Source organism: Pan troglodytes, chromosome 11 (genome assembly GCF_028858775.2).
Source record: "Pan troglodytes isolate AG18354 chromosome 11, NHGRI_mPanTro3-v2.0_pri, whole genome shotgun sequence".
NCBI classification, from domain to species: Eukaryota; Metazoa; Chordata; class Mammalia; order Primates; family Hominidae; genus Pan; species Pan troglodytes.
Genome location: NC_072409.2, coordinates 74143838 through 74163915, shown reverse-complemented (window position 1 = coordinate 74163915; position 20078 = coordinate 74143838). Strand labels below are relative to the sequence as shown.

At 38.2% G+C, this 20078-nt stretch overlaps 1 protein-coding gene across 2 annotated transcripts in view; it reads left to right on the top strand.

Moving 5' to 3' along the window:
• Positions 1 to 20078, top strand: part of UBQLN1 (ubiquilin 1) — a 48348-nt gene that overhangs the window by 4956 nt on the left and 23314 nt on the right. For both annotated transcript variants that reach the window (XM_009456778.4, XM_016961026.3), the window contains exon 2: positions 17244 to 17395. In XM_009456778.4, the coding sequence (XP_009455053.2) occupies positions 17244 to 17395 (152 nt within the window). The remainder of the gene's footprint in view (positions 1 to 17243; positions 17396 to 20078) is intronic.

Genomic DNA, 20078 nt, shown 5'->3' with positions numbered 1-20078 from the left:
AATTTTATACAATATTTTAAATAATTTTGCGAGTGAAACAAACTGTATACATTGAAGCAAAGGTGTTACATATGGGATTTTTCCACATGTGATGTCATGGTGTTAAAAAATTTCAGATTTTGGAGCATTTCAGATTTCATATTTTTGGATTGGGGATGCTCAACCTGTATGTAAGTAAATAGATACAAAAGCATAAATGTGTAGTGGCACAAAGTCCCTGTGTATGAGATTTTTTTTTTTTTGGTTAATTATTCATCATCAGCTATTGAAAAGAGCTTTGAGGATTTCCAAGTATCCACGAGCAAGATAACATCTAGAAGAATGGAGAGTTATATATGTGAGACATTAGTGCAGATAATGGAGGGGAGTTTCTGTGTAACTTCTAATTAGCTTATTTTGGGATTTCATAGACTGTTAGGTTATGTGTAAAATTTTGAAGTACATTTACTTGAAATGTTCAGGCAGTATATACTCTGGTTTTAGAAAGTGCCTTCTGTCAGTGCAAACTTCTGGGAAAATATTAATATACTTAGACATAATTTAAACTTATTGAGTCAAATTGAGCCTTTCTTTGATAAGGGAACTTGCGTTAGGGTCATCATCACACACATGATTTAACGTTATACTGTGTAGTGTGGATCTAGAACTATAGTGTCCACTTTGATACCATCACCCACATGTGGTTAAGTACTTAAAATGTGGTTGGACTGAAGTGAGATGTGTTAAGTGTAAAATTTATACCAGATTTTGAAAATTTGGTATGAACAAAATAAATACCTTAATACTTTTGATATATTATGTATTGAAATAGTATTTTGCAGATCGTGAGTTAAGTAAAATATCAAAATTAATTTGACCTTTTATTAAAAACTTTTTTTCAGTATGGCTGATTAAAATTTTTAAATTACTTGTGGCTTATATAATTTCTGCTGGACAACATCTTATCCAGAAGGTTGGATTGAATCAGTATAGCAAGATATCTGAGAAAAAAAATGTCTGTGAGATCATTGTTTTCTTATTTGCTTTGTTCTAATACTGGACAGCTGAAAAACTCGTTATTTAATGATTCTGATTAACAGAGATTGCTTAGCTTTTTTTAAGAAAGAGCGTAATTGAAGTATAATTTGCCTACCATACAGTTCACCATTTTAAAGTCTGTAATTGATGTAATACATTCACAGGGTCGTGTAGTCAATTTTAGAACGTTTAGAACCCTCAAAAAGAAACGCTGTACCCTTTAGCAGTTGCCCTTCGTTTCTCCCTGGGCCCCCCAGCCTTAGGCAACTACTGATCTATTTTTTGTCTATAGATTTGCTTGTTCTGGGCGTTTGTTGTAAGTGGAATCATGTGGTCTTTTGTGATTGGCTTTCACTTAGCATAGTGTTTTCAAGGTTCATCCCTGTTGAAGCATGTGCCGGTACTTCCTTCCTTTTTATTGCCGAATAACATTCCATTGTGTTGCCAACAGCATTCCACATTTTATTTTTCTATCACGTGGTGGACGTTGGGTTGTTTCTACTTTCTGGCTATTGTGACTAATGCCTCTGAACACTCATGTATAAGTTTTTGTGGGGACATAACGTTTTCATTTTTCTTGGGTGTAGATCTTGGAGTGGAAATTGCTGGGTCAAAGCTCTATGTTGAGCTTTATGAGGAGCTGCCAAATTATTTTCTAAGGTGTCTGTACCATTTTACATTTCCACTAGCAATGCATGAGGATTCCGATAACCACATTCTCGGTAATACTTATTACTGTCTTTGTGATTATAGCCATCTTACTGGCTGTGAAATGGTATCTTACTGTGATTATTTTGCTTTTTATTTTCATTATTATTTTTGTTGGGGGCACTCTGAGGAAAACTGGAAAGCCTGCTAGACAAATTTGCTTTTTGTTATCTGAGCAGTAGTTCTCATTATGGTTTGGGTTGTCCCCATACCCTGTTAAGGGGACCATGAGATGAAACTATTTTCATAGTAATTCTGAGATGTTATTTTTATTTTTCAGTCTAATTTTCTCAAAACTGGGCAGTGCACTTGGCTAGAGTCTTTAAGGTGTGGGATATGACAACAGATGTGAAAATCCAGCTGTCTTCTATTACAAGACTAAAGTGATTTCCAAAAATTTAAAATAATGCCACTCTTATCACTGAGAAAATAGTTATTTTTCATAAGGATGTTATTTTTATTAATATATAATGTATTATTTTTAAATGAATTTATTTTTAAAGATTATTCAGTTTTAATTTCTAATATTATAAATATCAACAGCTATAACCTAAACAAGCAAAACTCTTTGGAGTTCTGAAGTTGTAAAATGGTGTCCTGAGAGCAAAAATTTCTGTGGTGGCGTATTTTATAGATTACGTACTTAAAATATCGGGTAGTGGCTCCAATAAGTTGCCATTACCTCTTGCCTAGAAACTGCAGTAGCCTACTGGTCAGTTGCCTGACTTTTCTATAACTCTCCCACCAGCCGTTCCAAGAGTGATCTCTGAAAAACGTTAATCAGAGCATGCCACCCTCTGTGTAAAGCTAATGGCTCCCTATTGGTCTTAGAATATATAATGGAGTAGCGAGGCCCTGTGTAATACGGTTCCATGCCCTCTCCATTTTTTGCAGATGCCTTCTTTCTTTGCTTGCTTGGCTGACTACATTGACCTTCTAGTTCCCTGACCTGTTAATACTTTTTTTCCTGCCTGAGGACTTCTGTAAAGTTTGTTCTTGCTACCTAGAATGCAAGAACACTCTTTGCCCATTCCTTTTCCATCTTTAAATCTTAATGCAAAGGTCAGTTTCTCCAGGTAGTATCTATTTCTGATTGTCCAGACTGGATTGGGATCCCCTGTTGGATTTCTCACAGTAGCCTGTTTTTAATAAGAATTCATCACAACTTAAAATTGTATATTTATGTGATTACTTCTCTTTAGAGAGGGGCTGTGATTGTTCACCATTGTGTTACCAGAGCCTAGGGCTCAATAAATTATTTACAGATGAATCTAGTCCATTATGTACAATAATACATATTCAGTAATAACTACTTATTGTTGAACCTTTACTGAGTGTAGTATGTACATAATCTGGTAGCTCCCAGTCCTTTTGTGGAAGCTTCCTCTTAAGCTGTTCCCCCCAGGTCACCACTCTCCAGGCACAACTCTTGACTGCTTCATGATGTTCACTCTTGCTTCTCTGCCTGGAACATTACTCTTCTAGAACCACCTTTCTTAGCTGGAGATTCTCATCTGAACCACAGAGCACAGAAAGTGATATGAATAGCTATCCATTTCTTTCAAAGATGGTTCATAATGAATATAATTTTAGATGTATAGGAGAGAAGTTAATTCATTACATAGTGAGTGGTTTGCTGGTAAATGCTGGCTTATCAACCCGTTCTTCAGGAAAAACACTGATTTGTAGTGTTTGCTGGATTTCCATGATGTAAATATTCTCACTGTGGCAGATTTCAAGATACCGTTATTAAACTGGCTCACAAAATTTATGAAAATTTAAGAGCCATTGCTTATAATGGGTGCCTTAGGGCAGAGGCCAGCAAACTGGTAGTCGAAATCTACTGTGCCCATTTGCTTATGTGTTATCTATAGCTCCTTTCAGAATAGACCGTGTGGCTGGTAGAGCCAAAAATATTTACTGTCTAGCCCGTAACAGAAAGTTTGCTTACCCTTGTATTAGGGCTTCCTGTTACTATATCTTGTTCATCAAAACACTTCTCATTGGAAATTTTTACCATGACTTATTTTTTATAGAAATACAATGTGAGCTGGGCTCAGTGGTTCATGCTTGTAATCCCGACACTTTGCGGGGCCAAGGTGGCAGGATTGCTTAAGCACCATGGCTCAGTGATCATGGCTCACTGCAGCCCCCACCTCCTGGAGTTCGAGACCAGCCTGTCTACAAAAATATAAAAATTTAGCTAGGTGTGGTGGCACACACCTGTAGTCCCAGCTAGTCCAGCAAGGTTGAGCCCAGGAGTTTGGAGGTTACACTGAGCTATGATTGCACCGCAGCATTCCAGCTGTGGTGACAGAATGAGACTTGGTCTCTTAAAAACAAAAAACAGTATGAGCCACATATGTAATTTTCCTATTAGCCACTTTAATCAAAAGGAAGGACTGAAGTCAATTTTTCGATAGTGGTGACTCACACATAACAAAATTTATCATGTTAACCATTTTTAAGGGTTCACTTCAGTGACATTAAGTACATTCACATTGTTGTACAATTGTTACCACCATCCCTTTCCAGAACTCATCTTGCAAAACTGAAACCCTGGACCGTTTAAACAGTAACTCCCCATTTTCCCCATTCCCCCACCTCTAGCAATCACCATTCTTCTTTCTGTCTCTGAATTTGACTACTCTAGGTATTTCATATAAGTGGAATAAGACAGTGTTTGGCCTTTTGTGATTAACTTATTTCCCTTAGTATAACGTCCACAAGGTTCATTTATGTTGTAGCATGTGTCAGAATTTACTTTTTTTTTTTTGAGACAGGTCTCACTTTGTCACCCAGGCTGGAGTGCAGTGGCACAATCATGGCTTGCTGCAGCCTCCACCTCCTGAAGTTCAAGTGATCCTCCTGCCTTAGCCCCCCAAGTAGCTGGGACTGCAAGCTCACATCACCATGCTTGGCTACTTTGTATTTTTTTGTAGAGACAGGGTTTCACCATGTTGCCCAGGTTGGTCTCAAACTCCTGAGCTCAAGCGATCTGCCCCCTTGGTCTCCCAAAGTGCTAGGATTATACAAGTGTGAGCCACCGCACCCAGCCAGAATTTACTGTGTATGACTAAATAATATTCCATTATATGTATGTACCACATTTTAAAAATCCATTGATCTGTTGCTGGTCGCTTGGGTTGCTTCCACCTTTTGGCTATTGTAATTTTAATATGCTTTATTTAACCCAGTATGTCTAAAATATTTTAAGGTGCAATTGATATAAAGACTATAAAATATCTTGCATTTTGAAATACTAAGTCTTTGAAATATATTTTGTAATTTACACTTAGGCATACCTCAGTTTGAAGTAGCCACATTTCAAGTGCTTAATAGCCATATGTAGCTAGTGACTGCTGAATTAGCACAGCTAATAAAGCTTTCAGGATGTGCTTCCACCTGCCTTTTCTCCTGTTTTCATTGCATTTCAGCCAGTTTGTATTGTCTCTTCCCCTACCCTCAAATATCACTGGCTCTTTCTTCCCCTTTTTGAACCTTTGCAAATGCTGTTAATGACAATGACATAATGGCCAGTATTTATTGCAGGCATGATTTATAAGGCATGATGCATTATATTTTTTTAAAATGTCACATAACTTTATGCTGAAAGCACTATTATTATCCTTTTTTTAAAAAATGAAGATGCTGGCCAGGCATGGTGGCTCATGCTGCTAATCCCAGCACTCTGGGAGGCCGAGGCGGGTGGATCACATGAGGTCAAGAGTTTGAGACCAGCCTGACCAACATGGAGAAACCCCATCTCTACTAAAAATACAAGATTTGCCAGGTGTGGTGGTGCATGCCTGTAATCCCCAGCTACTCGGAAGGCTGAGGCGGGAGAATCACTTGAACCTGGGAGGTGGAGGTTGCAGTGAGCCGAATCGTGCCATCGCACTCCAGCCTGTGGGATAAGAGTGAGACTTCGTCTCAAAAAAAAAAAAAGGTACAAAAAATAGCCGCGTGTGGTGGTGCATGCCTATAGTCCCAGCTACTTGGGAAGCTGAGGTGGAAGAATTGCTTGAATCTGCGAGGCAGAGGTTGCAGTGAGCTGAGATCTTGCCACTGCAGTCCAGCCTGGGCGACAGAGGGAAACTGTCTTTTTTTTTTTTTTTTTTTTTGAGACAGTGTCTTGCACTGTCGCCCCGGCTGGAGTGCAGTGGTGCAATCTCAGCTCACTGCAACCTCCGCCCCCTGGGTTCACACAATTCTCTTGCCTCAGCCTCCTGAGTAGCTGGGATTACAGGTGCACACCACCACACCCGGCTAATTTTTTGTATTTTTAGTAGAGACGGGGTTTCATTATGTTGGCCAGACTGGTCTTGGACTCCTGACCTCATGATTCACCTGCCTTTGCCTCCCAAAGTGCTGGAATTACAGGCGTGAGCCACCGCGCCTGGCCTATGTCTTAAAAAAAAAAAAAAAAAAAACAAGATACTGAGACTCATATTAATAATGTAATCAAATTCATACACATATTAAGTAGTAGACTGTAGATTCAAACCCAGTACAAACTTGGGAGGCCTCACCGATCCACTGCCCCAAACTGCCTTGACTTTCCTTTGACTGGCTTTTCAGTCTTTAAAGTTCATTGAAGAGCTAGGTGTGGTGGTGCAAGCCTGTAGTCCCAGCTAATTGGGAGGCTGAGGTGGGAGAATTACTTGAGCCCAAGAGTTCCACGCCAGCCTGGGCAACATAGCAATACTCTGTATCTTTTTTAAAAAAGTTTATTTAAATATTAGTTCATCAGAGGGTAATTGGACTCATCAGTCTATGTCAGATCATTGAATATAATCTCTGATAACATTTTGTGATTATATGGATTGTCTCCTTCACCCAGCCCCCCTGCCCCTGAGTACTGTAAGAACTTCAGGGGCAGGGACTGTTTTGCTTACTTTCTAATCCCATGTTGCCTAGCATTGTGTCCTGGGCACACACTGAGTAGACAAGTATTTATTGAATGACCAAATAGTGTTTTAAATATTTATCTGCAATATTTTGTACCTAGTTGGGATTTTTTTTTTTCCCTTTTTTAGACAGAATCTTGTTCTATCACCCAACCTGAAGTGCAGTAGTGCGACCACAGCTCACTGCAACCTTGATCTCCTGGGCTCAAGCGATTCTCCCACTTCAGCTTCTGGAGAAACTGGGACTGCAGGCGTGCACCACCTTGCCCAGCTATTTTTCGTACTGGGTTTTAAAAAAATTTTTTTTGTTTGTTTTTATAGAGACAGGATTTTGCCATGTTGCCCAGACAGGCTGGTCTTAGGAATATTTTAACAATGTGATTTTGAAAAAGTGTGTTTATTCTTAGTCAACTTAAGTGTCTGATGGCATTATTACAGTTACTTTCCTGTACCAGCAGCTGCAACTACAAAAAAGATAAGAGAGGTGATGGATATATTAGCTTGATTTAGTCACTCCACATTGTTTACATATATCAAAACATCATGTTGTACTTTATAAGTGTATACAATCATGATGGCAGGCGGATTATGAGGTCAAGAGTTTGAGACCGTCCTGGCCAACATGGCGAAACCCTGTCTCTACTAAGAATACAAAAATTAGCTGGGCGTGGTGGTGTGCACCTGTAGTCCCAGCTACTGGAGAGGCTGAGGCAGGAGAATCGCTTGAATCCGGGAGGTGGAGGTTGCAGTGAGCTGAGATCGTGCGACTGCACTCTATCCTGGCAACAGAATGAGACTCCGACTCAAAAAAAAAAAAAATTAATTTGAAAAGTGAAGTGAAACTATACAAATACCATTAAATTGAGATTAGGAGCTTTTTTTAGAGACTGAAGTTGATACTTAAATCTGTTTGCAGAGACTGTTGGATTAGCATACTTCACAGATTCTATTTATTATAGGCATGAAAATATATGTGTGTATTTGCAGAATATTGTTGCTAGACCTGAACTCTGATTTTTCCAGGTAAATTTATACAACTATGAGTTAGTTTGATGTCCTATAGATATGGCAACAGTCTGCCTGGTTTACTGGTTAAGCAGCTGCCATATAGATGTCTAAAACTTGGGGGTAATTTTTTTTTTTAACTCTTTAAAGCTCTCTCCAGTTTTCTTAAAGGATATAACTTTTACATTTAAAAAATACCTTATACATATTTTTACTTTAAAATTAAGAAATTCAAATGATGTTGAAAAGTATAAAAAAGGGGACTTGGCACGGCGCCTCACGCCTTTAAGTCCAGCACTTCGGGAGGCTGAGGTGGGCGGATCACAAGGTCAGGAGTTCAAGACCAGCCTGGCCAATATAGTGAAACCCCATCTCTACTAAAAAAATAAAAAAATTAGCCAGTGTGGTGGGGAGCACCTGTAGTCCCAGCCACTTGGGAGGCTGAGGCAGGAGAATCACTTGAACCCGGGAGGTGGAGGTTGCAGTGAGCCAAGATGGCACCACTGTACTCCAGCCTGGGCGACAGAGTGAGATTTAGTCTCAAAAAAAAAAAAAAAGGTGGGAGGGCCCATTCAGGATAAAAGGTAAAGTTAACTTTTTTTTTTTTTGGGTGATTCTGTCCAGAAAGGTATTTATATGTTCCTATATAATTTTTACCTTTTGTTAAGCAAATGGGGTCAACCACCCACAATTTTCTTTATCTTACTCTTTCTACTTGTATTACCTTGGTAGTCTTTCCATGTAGAACTAGCTCATTAGACTATTACTTATTATTTTTATGATTTATTGTTTTGGTTTGCTTATTAATATTTTGAGAAAGGAGAGCATGAACCTTAGAATTGGAGAAATCTGATGATGGGTAAGGAGCTTTAATCATCTCAGCCTCACTGGCTACATTTTTAACATATCGTGTAATACCTGCTTCAGTACATTGTTTGGAGGATTTTGTGACATCGTATGCATAAAGTACCTGACTCAGAGTTTATATGATTTACTTATATTGGTTTCTTTCCCCACAGCCTTTTGTTCACCGGTGAATTGAGTTTTAAGTTTTTGCAATAGAAGGAAGTATATCTATCCTAGCATGTGAATAGTGAAACATTTAGTTTGTTATTCTTGTCAGATTTAAATTAGAGAGAATCTAAAAAATAAATTTTCTGAACGATACACTAACATTTGTGGCTGTGTACAGTTTTATGAGAGAGTGCCCCTTTCTCATACGTGTTACATATTCAGTGTAGTGGTTTCTCATACTTGGCATCCTTGTATAAAGGGTTATGCAGTGTTTTAAATAAGACTACTGTAAGGTTAAACATCAGACTCTTGGAGAATGATAACTGACAGAACCATGTATATGGATGATTTATGGACATTTTTTCAAATACTATTAGCAATATTGAGTAAGGAGCTAATTCAAAAATAGACTCTTGAAGGATCTCTGCCTTAAAATACTGAAATAGCAAAGATTTGAATACAGTATTCAGATAACTATTTAGAGAATCCTTGCTAAATGCTGTTAATATGTGATTCTGCGGGAAATGAAATTGTGTATGTTTTATCTTCAGAGCTGAAGTAAATTTTACTTTTGGATAGGTTGATTCCCAACTCCCCGGATGTTTAATAGGTGGTGAGATAGAGAATGGTTGTTTAAAAGCAAGTTTGGATGTTTGGATTTTGAAATGTTTGTAAAGGGTGACAATGTTGCTTTTAAAGTCAGATTAACTCAATTTTCAGAGTGTTTACAGTTTAGAGTTTATCCTTGCATAATTAGATTAGCAATATTTGAATGTCTTAGTGAATGAATTGTGCCCAGGAAATTTCCGTATGTCTCTTAATTCTCCCATCAGCCCTGCAGAATAAGTATCTCTATTCCTGATGAAGAAACCAAGGCTCAGAGACAGATAACATCCTCCAGGTCACACAACTAGTATGTAGCAAAACCAAGATTTGAATTCAGGCCTACATGTTTCAAAAATACTCTTTCCTAACCTTGATTCTCCTCTCTTTCCTCCATATGTGTGTCTTATTTTCTTCTCGAAAACAATTGAGAACAGGGAGTAAGCAAAGTCAGCCCTCAGCAGCTGAGATTGGCACCATAAAAGTTGATACACTAAATCTTGATACATTTTCATTTCAAGACAGCATTTCACATTCTTTGCGTACTCTTATTTGATACGGTTTTCTAACTTCTCTTAATTATTTGCTGCTTCTTCCTCAGATTAAAAATAGAAAATTTAGGGGAGAAAGAAGGTATGCTTTCAAGACAAGAACTTGACAGTCTGGTTAAAAAAAAATAAGAAAAAGAAAAAGGCAGATACAAGATACCTTGAGAGTCTGGACAGTTATCACTATATTGCAGAACAGCAGTTGATATTCACACCAGTAACTCAGCATTATCAAAAGTTAAAATTACATTCAGTAGAATGGAAAACAATTTTGGTGCTCAAACAGAGGTAACCTTCAGTTAGCTGGAGAATCCACTCATGTGCAACACCTGGCTTTTGGATGATGTTGAAAAAAATGAGGGGTTGCTGAAAGTTGTTTTGTCTGTGCTGGGTTCATTTTGAAATCATTAAATTGCTTATTCAAGGTGCATTAGAATTTTGATTCTTATGGTTGTTGAGAAAGAGTTTAGTAATTCTCAGCTTTCAGTTCTCTGGCCTGTAGTTATTGTAGGTTATCAGTGCAAGACCAGAGTTGGATGTACATTTGTAGGAAATATGGATACTTTGAGGCCCATTCTATCATGTATCTTTCATTTTGAGTTAATAGTGACCACATAGGCTTAAGGATAAAAATAAGTTAATCTAGGTAATCTTTTTAATGGAAATTACAAAAATTCTTCCTTTATGGTTCTGGCTATTCCCTAGATGAAAATATTTTTTTATTATTGTTGTTATTATTATTTTTAAAACGGAGTTCCGCTCTTGTTGCCCAGGCTGGAGTGCAATGGCATGATCTCAGCTCACCACAACCTCCACCTCCCGGATTCAAGCGATTCTCCTGCCCCAGCCTCCCGAGTAGCTGGGATTACAGGCATGTGCCACCATGCCCGGATAATTTTGTATTTTTAGTAGAGACGGGGTTTCTCCATGTTGGTCAGGCTGGTCTCAAACTGCCGACCTCAGGTGATCCGCCTGCCTCGGCCTCCCAAAGTGCTGGGATTACAGATGTGAGCCACTGCGCCTGGCCGAAAATATTTTGTATAATTGTAATAAGTTTTATTTTTCTGCAGAGGAATAGTGTCAGTGAGCTACCTCTGTCTAAACAGCTTTGAGATTTTCTAAGATGGCTAATTAAGTTTTTCCATATCAATACTATTTAGTTTCTGATTTCTGCTGTTGTATGATAAAAGTGTAGATTAAACAGACAAGGAAGTTACGTTCAAATGTTAGAGATAAAATTTCTAGAAATTTTGAAGACAGTGTAATCTGAAAACTTTCTCTTTATTCTGTAGGAAGCAGAATAGAAGTAAAAGATATTTGAAGTACATGCAGAATTTTTAGCTGTAGGACAAATTCCATTTAGATAAAAACACTACATTATTTAACTTGATTTAATTTTCTAAAATATGGTTTATTCGGAAAAGTGTACCATATCTGGCACGGTACAATTAAACTTAAGATTCGTTTACCTTTGTTTCAAATAGAGTGGCAGACAGCTAAACTTACAAAGTTGCTTATTTCTTGGTTTTTGCTTGCTTGTTCCAAGTTTTGTATATTTTTTACTCAGAACAAATCAATTTAACAGTAGCCTTCTACTTGGAAGTGGTTCTAATATCTAAATTAGGTGACATTGGTGGTTTGAAATTTAAAATAAGAACTGAATTATGAATGGTAGTCATATGCAGTTGTCTGTAGTTCCCTAGAACTGTACTGTATGCTATCACCATTTTTAACATGTTTTCCAACTTTTAGCATGAAGTGCCATAAATTCATACTTCAAGACTAAGATACCCCTCACGAACCAAGAGTTCCATGAGGTTGGAGGATCCCAGTATCTATGACATTAATTGTCAACAGCTCTGTAATTTTGTGAGTGAACGTGATTTCTCACATGTCTGTCAGGACTTTGGTTTGGTTTCTTGAGGTTTTGTTGTAAGGAGTGAATGTGAAAATGTGTGTGTGGTGCCAGGTACAGCATAGCTGTGTAATAATGATTAATGGAGGTAATTTTCGAATGTGTGGTGTAGTGTCCTACTCTACTGCATCTAGGACATTGTAGAGAAGCCCTTAGTCTGTCCAGAAAGCCCTGATTATCCTTCAGGTACTGATACTGACAACTCATGGTTAGGAGACTCCTGTCTTTAAATGTTACCAGAGGTTCAAGTGAGCTATATTCATTGCTGTTCTATTAGATTTTGAGATTACAGCTGTTTTGGATATCAGGTTTTAATTGTCTCTGCCACATACGATGTTAATGGATCATCTTTTAGCCTTTGGTGATTATCTCTGTTGTCATTTTCATGTCTTATATCCAGTCTGGTCTGCTACCTAAAACTAAGTTCTCTTCATTCCATTTCCTTTCAGTTGACCTGCCCAAGATGAGGCATATATATATGTATTACATGTATATATATATGTATATATTGTGTTTGTTTTTTATTTTTTTTATTTTTTTGAGACGAGTGCCTCTCTGTCACCCAGGCTGGAGTGCAGTGGCGCGATTTTGGCTCACTGCAATCTCTGCCTCCTGGGTTCAAGTGATTCTCGTGCCTTAGCCTCCCGAGTAGCTGGGATTGCAGGTGTGTGCCATGATGCCTGGCTGATTTTTGTATTTTTTAGCAGAGACAGGGTTTCGCCATGTTGGCTAGGCTAGTCTCGAATTCCTGACCTCAGGTGATCCACCCGCCTTGGCCTCCCAAAGTGTTGGGATTACAAGCGTGAGCCACTGCGCCCGCTCCCATTGAGGCATATTTTAGCTTTGGGGAAGGGAATAATTTGAAATTGAAATACTCAGGAGAGCTGGCTGTGTTTCGACTTCTTGATGTTTCTGTTCTTGTTTTTTTTTTTGAGACAGAGTCTGGTTCCATTGACCAAGCTGTTGACCAAGCTGGAGTGCAGTGGCACGATCATAGCTCACTGCAGCCTCCAACTCCTGGGCTCAAGCAGTCCTCCCATGTTGGCCTCCCAAAGTGCTGAAGTTACAGTCATGAACCACCACGCCCAGCCCCTGCTGCAGCTTAAAAGTTCACAGCCAACTTTTAAAACTATTTTTATTAAAGTACAGTATAGAAGAATACGTGTGTCATAAATGTACAGGTTCGTGTTTTAGCCTAAAGGTCGAGAAAGTAGAACATGATACCAACTTCCAAGAAGTCACTTGCAAACTTAAGGTAACCACTATTCTCACTTTGGGCACCATGGATTTTGTCCCCAACCCTTAAAAAAACAAAAAAACTCATATAAATGAAATCATACAATTTATATTCATTTGTGACTGGCTTTTTCGCTCGTGTTGAGGTATGCGTGATGATATGTGGCAGTAGTTCATTTGTTGTCATTGGGGGTAATCTATCAAATGACTATACTATAGTTTATTTTACAGTTGAGGGACATTTGGATTGTTTGCAGTTTTTGGCTAATACAAGTAATATTGGTTCGAATGTTGATTGTATTTTTTGTGGACATGTAGTTTGTTAAATAGTGGAATTGTTGGGTCATAGGGTAAGCATATGTTCAACTTCTGTTGCAAAATGTTATTCCAAAATGTACTGATTTATACTTGTACCCACAGTGTGTGTGGTTTCCAGTTGCTCTGCATCCTCTGTAACACTCTTTAACAGTCTTAAACTGAACCATTCAGTGCATTTGTTACTGGTTTTAATTTAAAGTTACCTGTGTTGTTTGCCATTTAAATGAAAAGGATTTCATTTTTGTGAAATTCCTGTTGCAATTTCTTGGCCGTTTTTCAATTGGGTTGTGTTTCTTGGTGATTTGTAGACATTATGAAATCTGGATTTGAGCTGTGCTGGTTGTGTTGCAAATTGTCTCTTTAAGGGCTTATCTTTTTACTCTGCTAATGATAGTCCAGTATATGGTGCCCCTTTAAAACAATGGTTAGGTCTTTTTGTATCCCACTTAGGTCATCTTTTCCAATTGATCAACACTTGATTTCTTGTCATCTTTTTGGTAGTTTAATTGCATGTGGTCACAGAGTACAACTTGGTCAGATTTTAATTTTTTGAAATATGTTGACTTTCTTTATGGCCCAGCATATGTAGTCTAATTTAGTAAAGGCACTTAAAAAGAATGCTTATTCTGTAGTTGTTGGGTTTGGTGATCTGTGTATGCCCAATTAGGTCATATGTTAATTGTTCATATCTTTTCTATTTTTACTAATTCATTTTTGCCCATTTAGTCTGTCAGTTTCTCTGAGATAAATGTATCACATTGTTTATAATAGCCAAAAGGCAGAAACAACCCAAATGCTCATCACCTGATGAGTGGATAAGCAAAATAGGTGGTATATTCATACAATGGCATACTATTTGGCCATAGAAAGGGATGAAGTATTGACACATGCTGTGACATGGGTGAATCTTGAAAACATGCCAAGTATAAGAAGCTAGTCACAAAGACCATGTGTTATAATATTGCGTTTATATGAAATACTCGTATGGAAACAGAAAGTAGAAATTACTGGTTTCTTGTGGTTGGAAGTGATGAGCCATAGGTGGGTGATAGCTGTAGGGTATAGATTTTTTTTGAGGTAATGAAAATGTTCTGAAATGGATTGTAACACATGTCTGTGAATACTCCAGAAACCATTGAATCGTATACTTTAAATGAGTGAATTACGTGGTATGAGTTATGTCTCCATAAAGCTTAAAAAATACTATTTTTTGGTAGGTATTTGAAAGGATGTAAGAATAGATGCATGTCTTTTTTTTTTGAAGCGGAGTTTCGCTCTCATCGCCCAGGCTGGAGTGCAATGGTGCAATCTCGGCTCACTGCAACTTCTGCCTCCCAGGTTCAAGCGATTCTCCTGCCTCAGCCTCCTGAGTAGCTGGGATTACAGACATGCACCACAATGCCCAGCTAAGTTTTGTATTTTTAGTAGAGACGGGGTTTCACCATGTTGGCCAAGATGTTCTCTATCTCCTGACCTGTGATCTGCCCGCCTCGGCCTCCCAGAGTGCTGGGATTACAGGTGTGAGCCACTGCACCCCGCCCGATGCATGTGTTTAATCTAGTATCTTACCTTCAAATCCTAAAATACGATAAAATGCTATATAACTGTATGTTCAATAATTAAGTCGCTTATTTCAGAATAACGAGGGATATCAAAGATTTTGGAAAGGATTTCTGAGTTTAAGGTTAAGAAACACAAATCTAGTTTTACCCTCTCATTTTGCATATGAAAAATAGTTAATCTGGATAGGTTTGTCTTTGAAGTCAAATCTAGGTTTGAATCCTAACTACCAGTTTATTAGCTGTATCAGTGTGAGGGGAAGGGAGACATCTGTAACCTCTTTTTCTGTGTCTGAAATAGAATTAAAAACTCTCTTCCTCACAAAATTGTTGAGTATTAAGAGAACTGGCATAGTAGTAGCTACCACTTATTGACTACTGCCTATATACCTGATGTTTGCATTTATATACATTCTCGTTTAATTCTTACAAACCATGTGTTCTGCCATTCATTATATTACTATTTCGGATAGGTACTAAAGGGAAAAATGAGATGTCTAATAATGGGAGTATAGTTAAATTATGACCTGTTTCTAGATATAGAATATCATGCAAATGGTGTTCTGTGAAGATTTTCTGTTAGTTACTTGGAAATTGCTTATCTTAGATAAAAGGATTATGTATCATAGGATTTCAAATAAAGGAAAGAAAATGCAGATGGAAAAGCTTCAAAATATTTACTGAAGTATAGTTTTGTGTTATCTTTATGCTTTTTTGGTTATTTTTCAAAATGTTAGCAATGTGTATGGGAGTTGACAAAGGTAAAACAGATTTTTAAAAAATCAGTTGTTTATATTGGCTGTTGTAAATTGATTATGGAAAATTTTATTCATACACAAATGTAGAGTGTTAGGAACTTTCATGCACCTATCTCTGATTTTCAACAATGATATATAGCTTATCATGTTTTTTATATATGCCTTCCCTTCCTTGTCCCCACAAGATTTTTTAAATCTCAGACATTCTGTCATTTAATGTCTTTCCGTTTATCGTGACAACCAGAAGAATGCCCCTATATATTTCCAAAACACCTTCTTGGCAGCAGTTTCCTCATCTATTGAGATCCACTGCTGTGGGACAGTGAGGTAGAGTGGTTTGAAGATGTGATTCTTTTCTGAATTTGGACTGATTTCTTGAACCAGTCTTTTAATGTAGATTCCTGGGCCCACTCTGAAGCTTTCCTATTTGGACAGTCTGGTAAAGCCTAAGCATACTGGTGATTTTGGTAAAGATCTGAGAATAGTATAAGTAAGTTTTTCTTTATATAGCATGATGCTCTTTTCTCTTGTCTGGTTTTATGTGTCTGGTCCCTGGAAAGCCTTTCTTCAGGTTTTATTGGCTACTTTCTTTAGTAGTCTTTCTTTAGTTTTCACTTATGGAAAGCTTTCCCTGACTTCCCTTTATGCTTCCTTTGGACTTCATGGTTTTACTTGACTCTCATTGGACTGTTCACCTTCAGGGAGAGTTGTGTCTTTTATCTTTGATTTTCCATAGTACTGCTTGTTAATAAATATTGAATAAAGTAAGTGGGAAGGATGGTCAGTATAATACAGATTAAGTATACTTTATCCAAAAACTTTTTTTTTTTTTTAAACAGACAGACTTGGGACCAGAAGTGTCTCAGATTTCAGATTTTTTTTCTTTTTTTGTTTTTTTGGATTTTGGGATATTTGCCTTATGTACTTACTGGTTCAGCATTCCTAATTTGAAAATCCAAAGTTTGAAAATGCTCCAATGAGCATTTCCTTTGAGTGTCATGGATACTCAAAAGTTTTGGATGTTTGTGCATTTCAGATTTGGGGTATTTGCATTAGAGATACTCCACTCCTAGGCCAAGAATATGAGATCGGCTGTGTATACTGTATTCAACTAGAAAGAAAGGAACAGGACTGAAGATAGAAGTCTGAGGAATGGATTATTTTGGACGTGGTAAGGCTAACTGTGGCTCGAACTAAGTTTGGTCTCATTAACATAAAAAGAATAAGGATATTGGGAAGCAATGCATTGTTAGGCCTTAGCAGAGGATCGAATATAGGATATGTGCACCTATAGTAGGACCTTTGTGTTAGAGATGAAGTAATAATCATTTCTTACTAACATCAAGATACTGACATAAAAAGGATGCATCTCTGTATTGTTTTGAATTGGGGATTTTTTGTTTTGTTTTGTTTTTAGAGGCGGGATATCACTCTGTCACCCAGGCTGGAGTGCAGTGGTGTGATAATAGCTCACTGCAGCCTCGAACTCCTGGACTCAAGCAGTTCTCCTGCCTCAGCCTCCTGGAACATTGGGATTACGGTGTTTGAATTGTAGCGTCTGTAGTAGGGGCCTCTATGAGGTACCTGTAGAAACTAGACTGTATGGTGCTGTGCAAACAACTGTAATACATACTTATTTTATTTTTATTTAGTTTAAGGAAGAAATCTCTAAACGTTTTAAATCACATACTGACCAACTTGTGTTGATATTTGCTGGAAAAATTTTGAAAGATCAAGATACCTTGAGTCAGCATGGAATTCATGATGGACTTACTGTTCACCTTGTCATTAAAACACAAAACAGGTATGGTTTTGGAAGATGTACAGCTTTAAAATCGTGGATAAATGTTCGTACTTCTAAAAGTAACTAGTGTTGGCTGTAAATTACTTTCCCTGTCATTAATATTTAAATAGTTAAAATTCTTTCCTTGCTGTCGATAACAATTTTTTTAAAAAGTGTGATTCCATGTTAATGCTTACATGATTGTCAGATAACCATTTCATATTTTACAAGGTTCATTGGTATTTAGTTATTATATCTAAATTATTTGCATTAGAACAGGCAAGTTTTTAGCTTTTCTTTTAGTAAGGAAATTTTTAGACAAAGATCATGAGTAGCTTATCTCCTTAGCAAACCACGAATTGATAATCATATTTCATCTTTTTTAAGAGACAGAGTCATGCCATGTTGCCCAGGCTGGGCTCAAGTGATGCTCCCATGTCAGCCTGGGACTGTAGGTGCGTGCCACAGTGTCCAGCTGGCACCACCAGTTTTAAAGAGATACCTTTGTGTATCACTAAGAAAGAATACTGCTAACTGAATTGATGTTTTCTTGTCACTTAAAATGTTTATTTTATACTTAGTGAAAGAGCTCCTTTAGACTTACATGGGTATGGAATTTTATCATATCACTCTTGCATAACATACAAAGACTTAGTTGTCAGTGTCCATATTTTTTCATACAGTATCAAACTCTGTTCTGTCAAGAGTGTTGGTGGTGTAGCATTGCTTAAAAGAGCTCTCCAGTATTTTCTCCAGGATTTTGTTCCAAGCCATTAACACTCCTGTAAGTTTTTATGCTGGTATTTACCAACAGCAAATACTTGCTTTACTCATTCAACATATTCCTTCTATTTTGGTGCTATTCTGAATACATGGTAACTTCTGTCAGTGCCAATTAATAGTGTAATTATTTTGAAGACACTTAATGTGGTAATTAAGCCCGTTACGTATGATACAACAGTGTACCCAGACGTTCAGTTGAAGTCATGTAGACTACATGTGCAGGCATGTAGTTGATGCCTGGCTGTCAGCAATTGTAAGACAGATCCTGATTTCGGAGATGTTAAAATAGAAAAATGTGTGCCTTAGCTAAATTCAGGGAAAGAAGCAATGAGTGGCATTCAAAACTCTCATCTGGTATCATCTGGAAGGGTTTTTTTATTTCCTTACTTTTTTTTTTTTTTTGAGACGGAATTTCACTCTTGTTGTCCAGGCTGGAGTGCAACGGTGCGATCTCAGCTCACTGCAATGTCTGCCTCTGGGTTCAAGCGATTCTCCCGCCTCAGCCTCCCAAGTAGCTGGAATTACAGGCATGCGCCACCACGCCCGGCTAATTTTGTATTTTTGATAGAGACGGGGTTTCCTCATGTTGGCCAGGCTGGTCACGAACTCCTGAACTCAGGTGATCCGCCAGCCTTGGCCTCCCAAAGTGCTGGGATTACAGGTGTGAGCCACCTTGTCTGGCTTATTTCCTTTTAGAGATAATACTAAGTAATAATCAGGCCAGGTGCGGTGGCTCACGCCTGAAATCTGAGCACTTTGGGAGGGTGAGGTGGGCAGATCACCTGAGGTCAGGAGTTCCAGAGCAGCGTGGTAAACATGGTGAAACCCTGTCTCTACTAAAAATACAAAAAATCGCCCAGCACAGTGGTGTGCACCTGTAGTCCCAGCTACTCGGGAGGCTGAGGCAGGAGAATCGCTTGAACCTGGGAGGCGGAGGTTACAGTGAGCCGAGATCATGCCACTGCACCTCCAGCCTGGGTGACAGAGCAAGACTCTGTCTTTAAAAAAATAAATAAATAAAGTAATAATTATTAATCATATTGATTTGTTGGCTTTCTTTTGGTGAAGTCTCTCGCTTTTTATTGTTTTCAAGAATTTCAAGGGCCAGAGTAAAACTGGCTCATAACCGTCAAGAACTAGAAGGGGATAGATAAAAAAGTTGTGGGTTTTTTTGTTTGTTTGTTTGTTTTTCAAGAGTCTCTCTCTGTCACCCAGGCTGGAGTGCAGTGGCGCAATCTTGGCTCACTACAACCTCCGCCTCCTGGGTTCAAGCAGTCTTCCTGCCTCAGCCTCCTGAGTACCTGTGATTAACAGGCATGTGCCACCATGCCCGGCTAATTTTTGTATTTTTAGTAGAGATAGGGTTTTACCATGTTGGCCAGACTGGTCTTGAACTCCTGACCTCAGTTGATCGCCTGCCTCGGCCTCGCAAAGTGCTGGGATTACAGGCGTGAGCCACCGCACCTGGCCAAGATAAAAAAGTTTTTTATATAGTCAAGCTTTGTGGGTGTAACTGGTCATTGGCTTCCCTCTTATGAGATAACCTACCTCCATCTCTTACATAAGCAATATGATTGAAACTAATGAAATATTTGTGTACATTATACTCAAAGAGGAGGGGCAATTGCAGCATATTTTGTATTTTGTAGGGTTTTATTTTATTTTGTATTTTTTGTTCCTAATGCTTAGTTTTCTCAGGCTTTTTACTAAATGATAATTTGATTTGGTCTGAGAGTTTACCCTTTATTTCTAGATGTCAGGATTTCAGTGGTTCTTTTTTTTTTTTTTTTTTTTTTTTTTTTGAGACGGAGTCTCACTCTGTTGCCCAGGCTGGACGGAGTGCAGTGGCGCGATCTCACTCACTGCAAGCTCCGCCTCCCGGGTTCACGCCATTCTCCTGCCTCAGCCTCCCGAGTAGCTG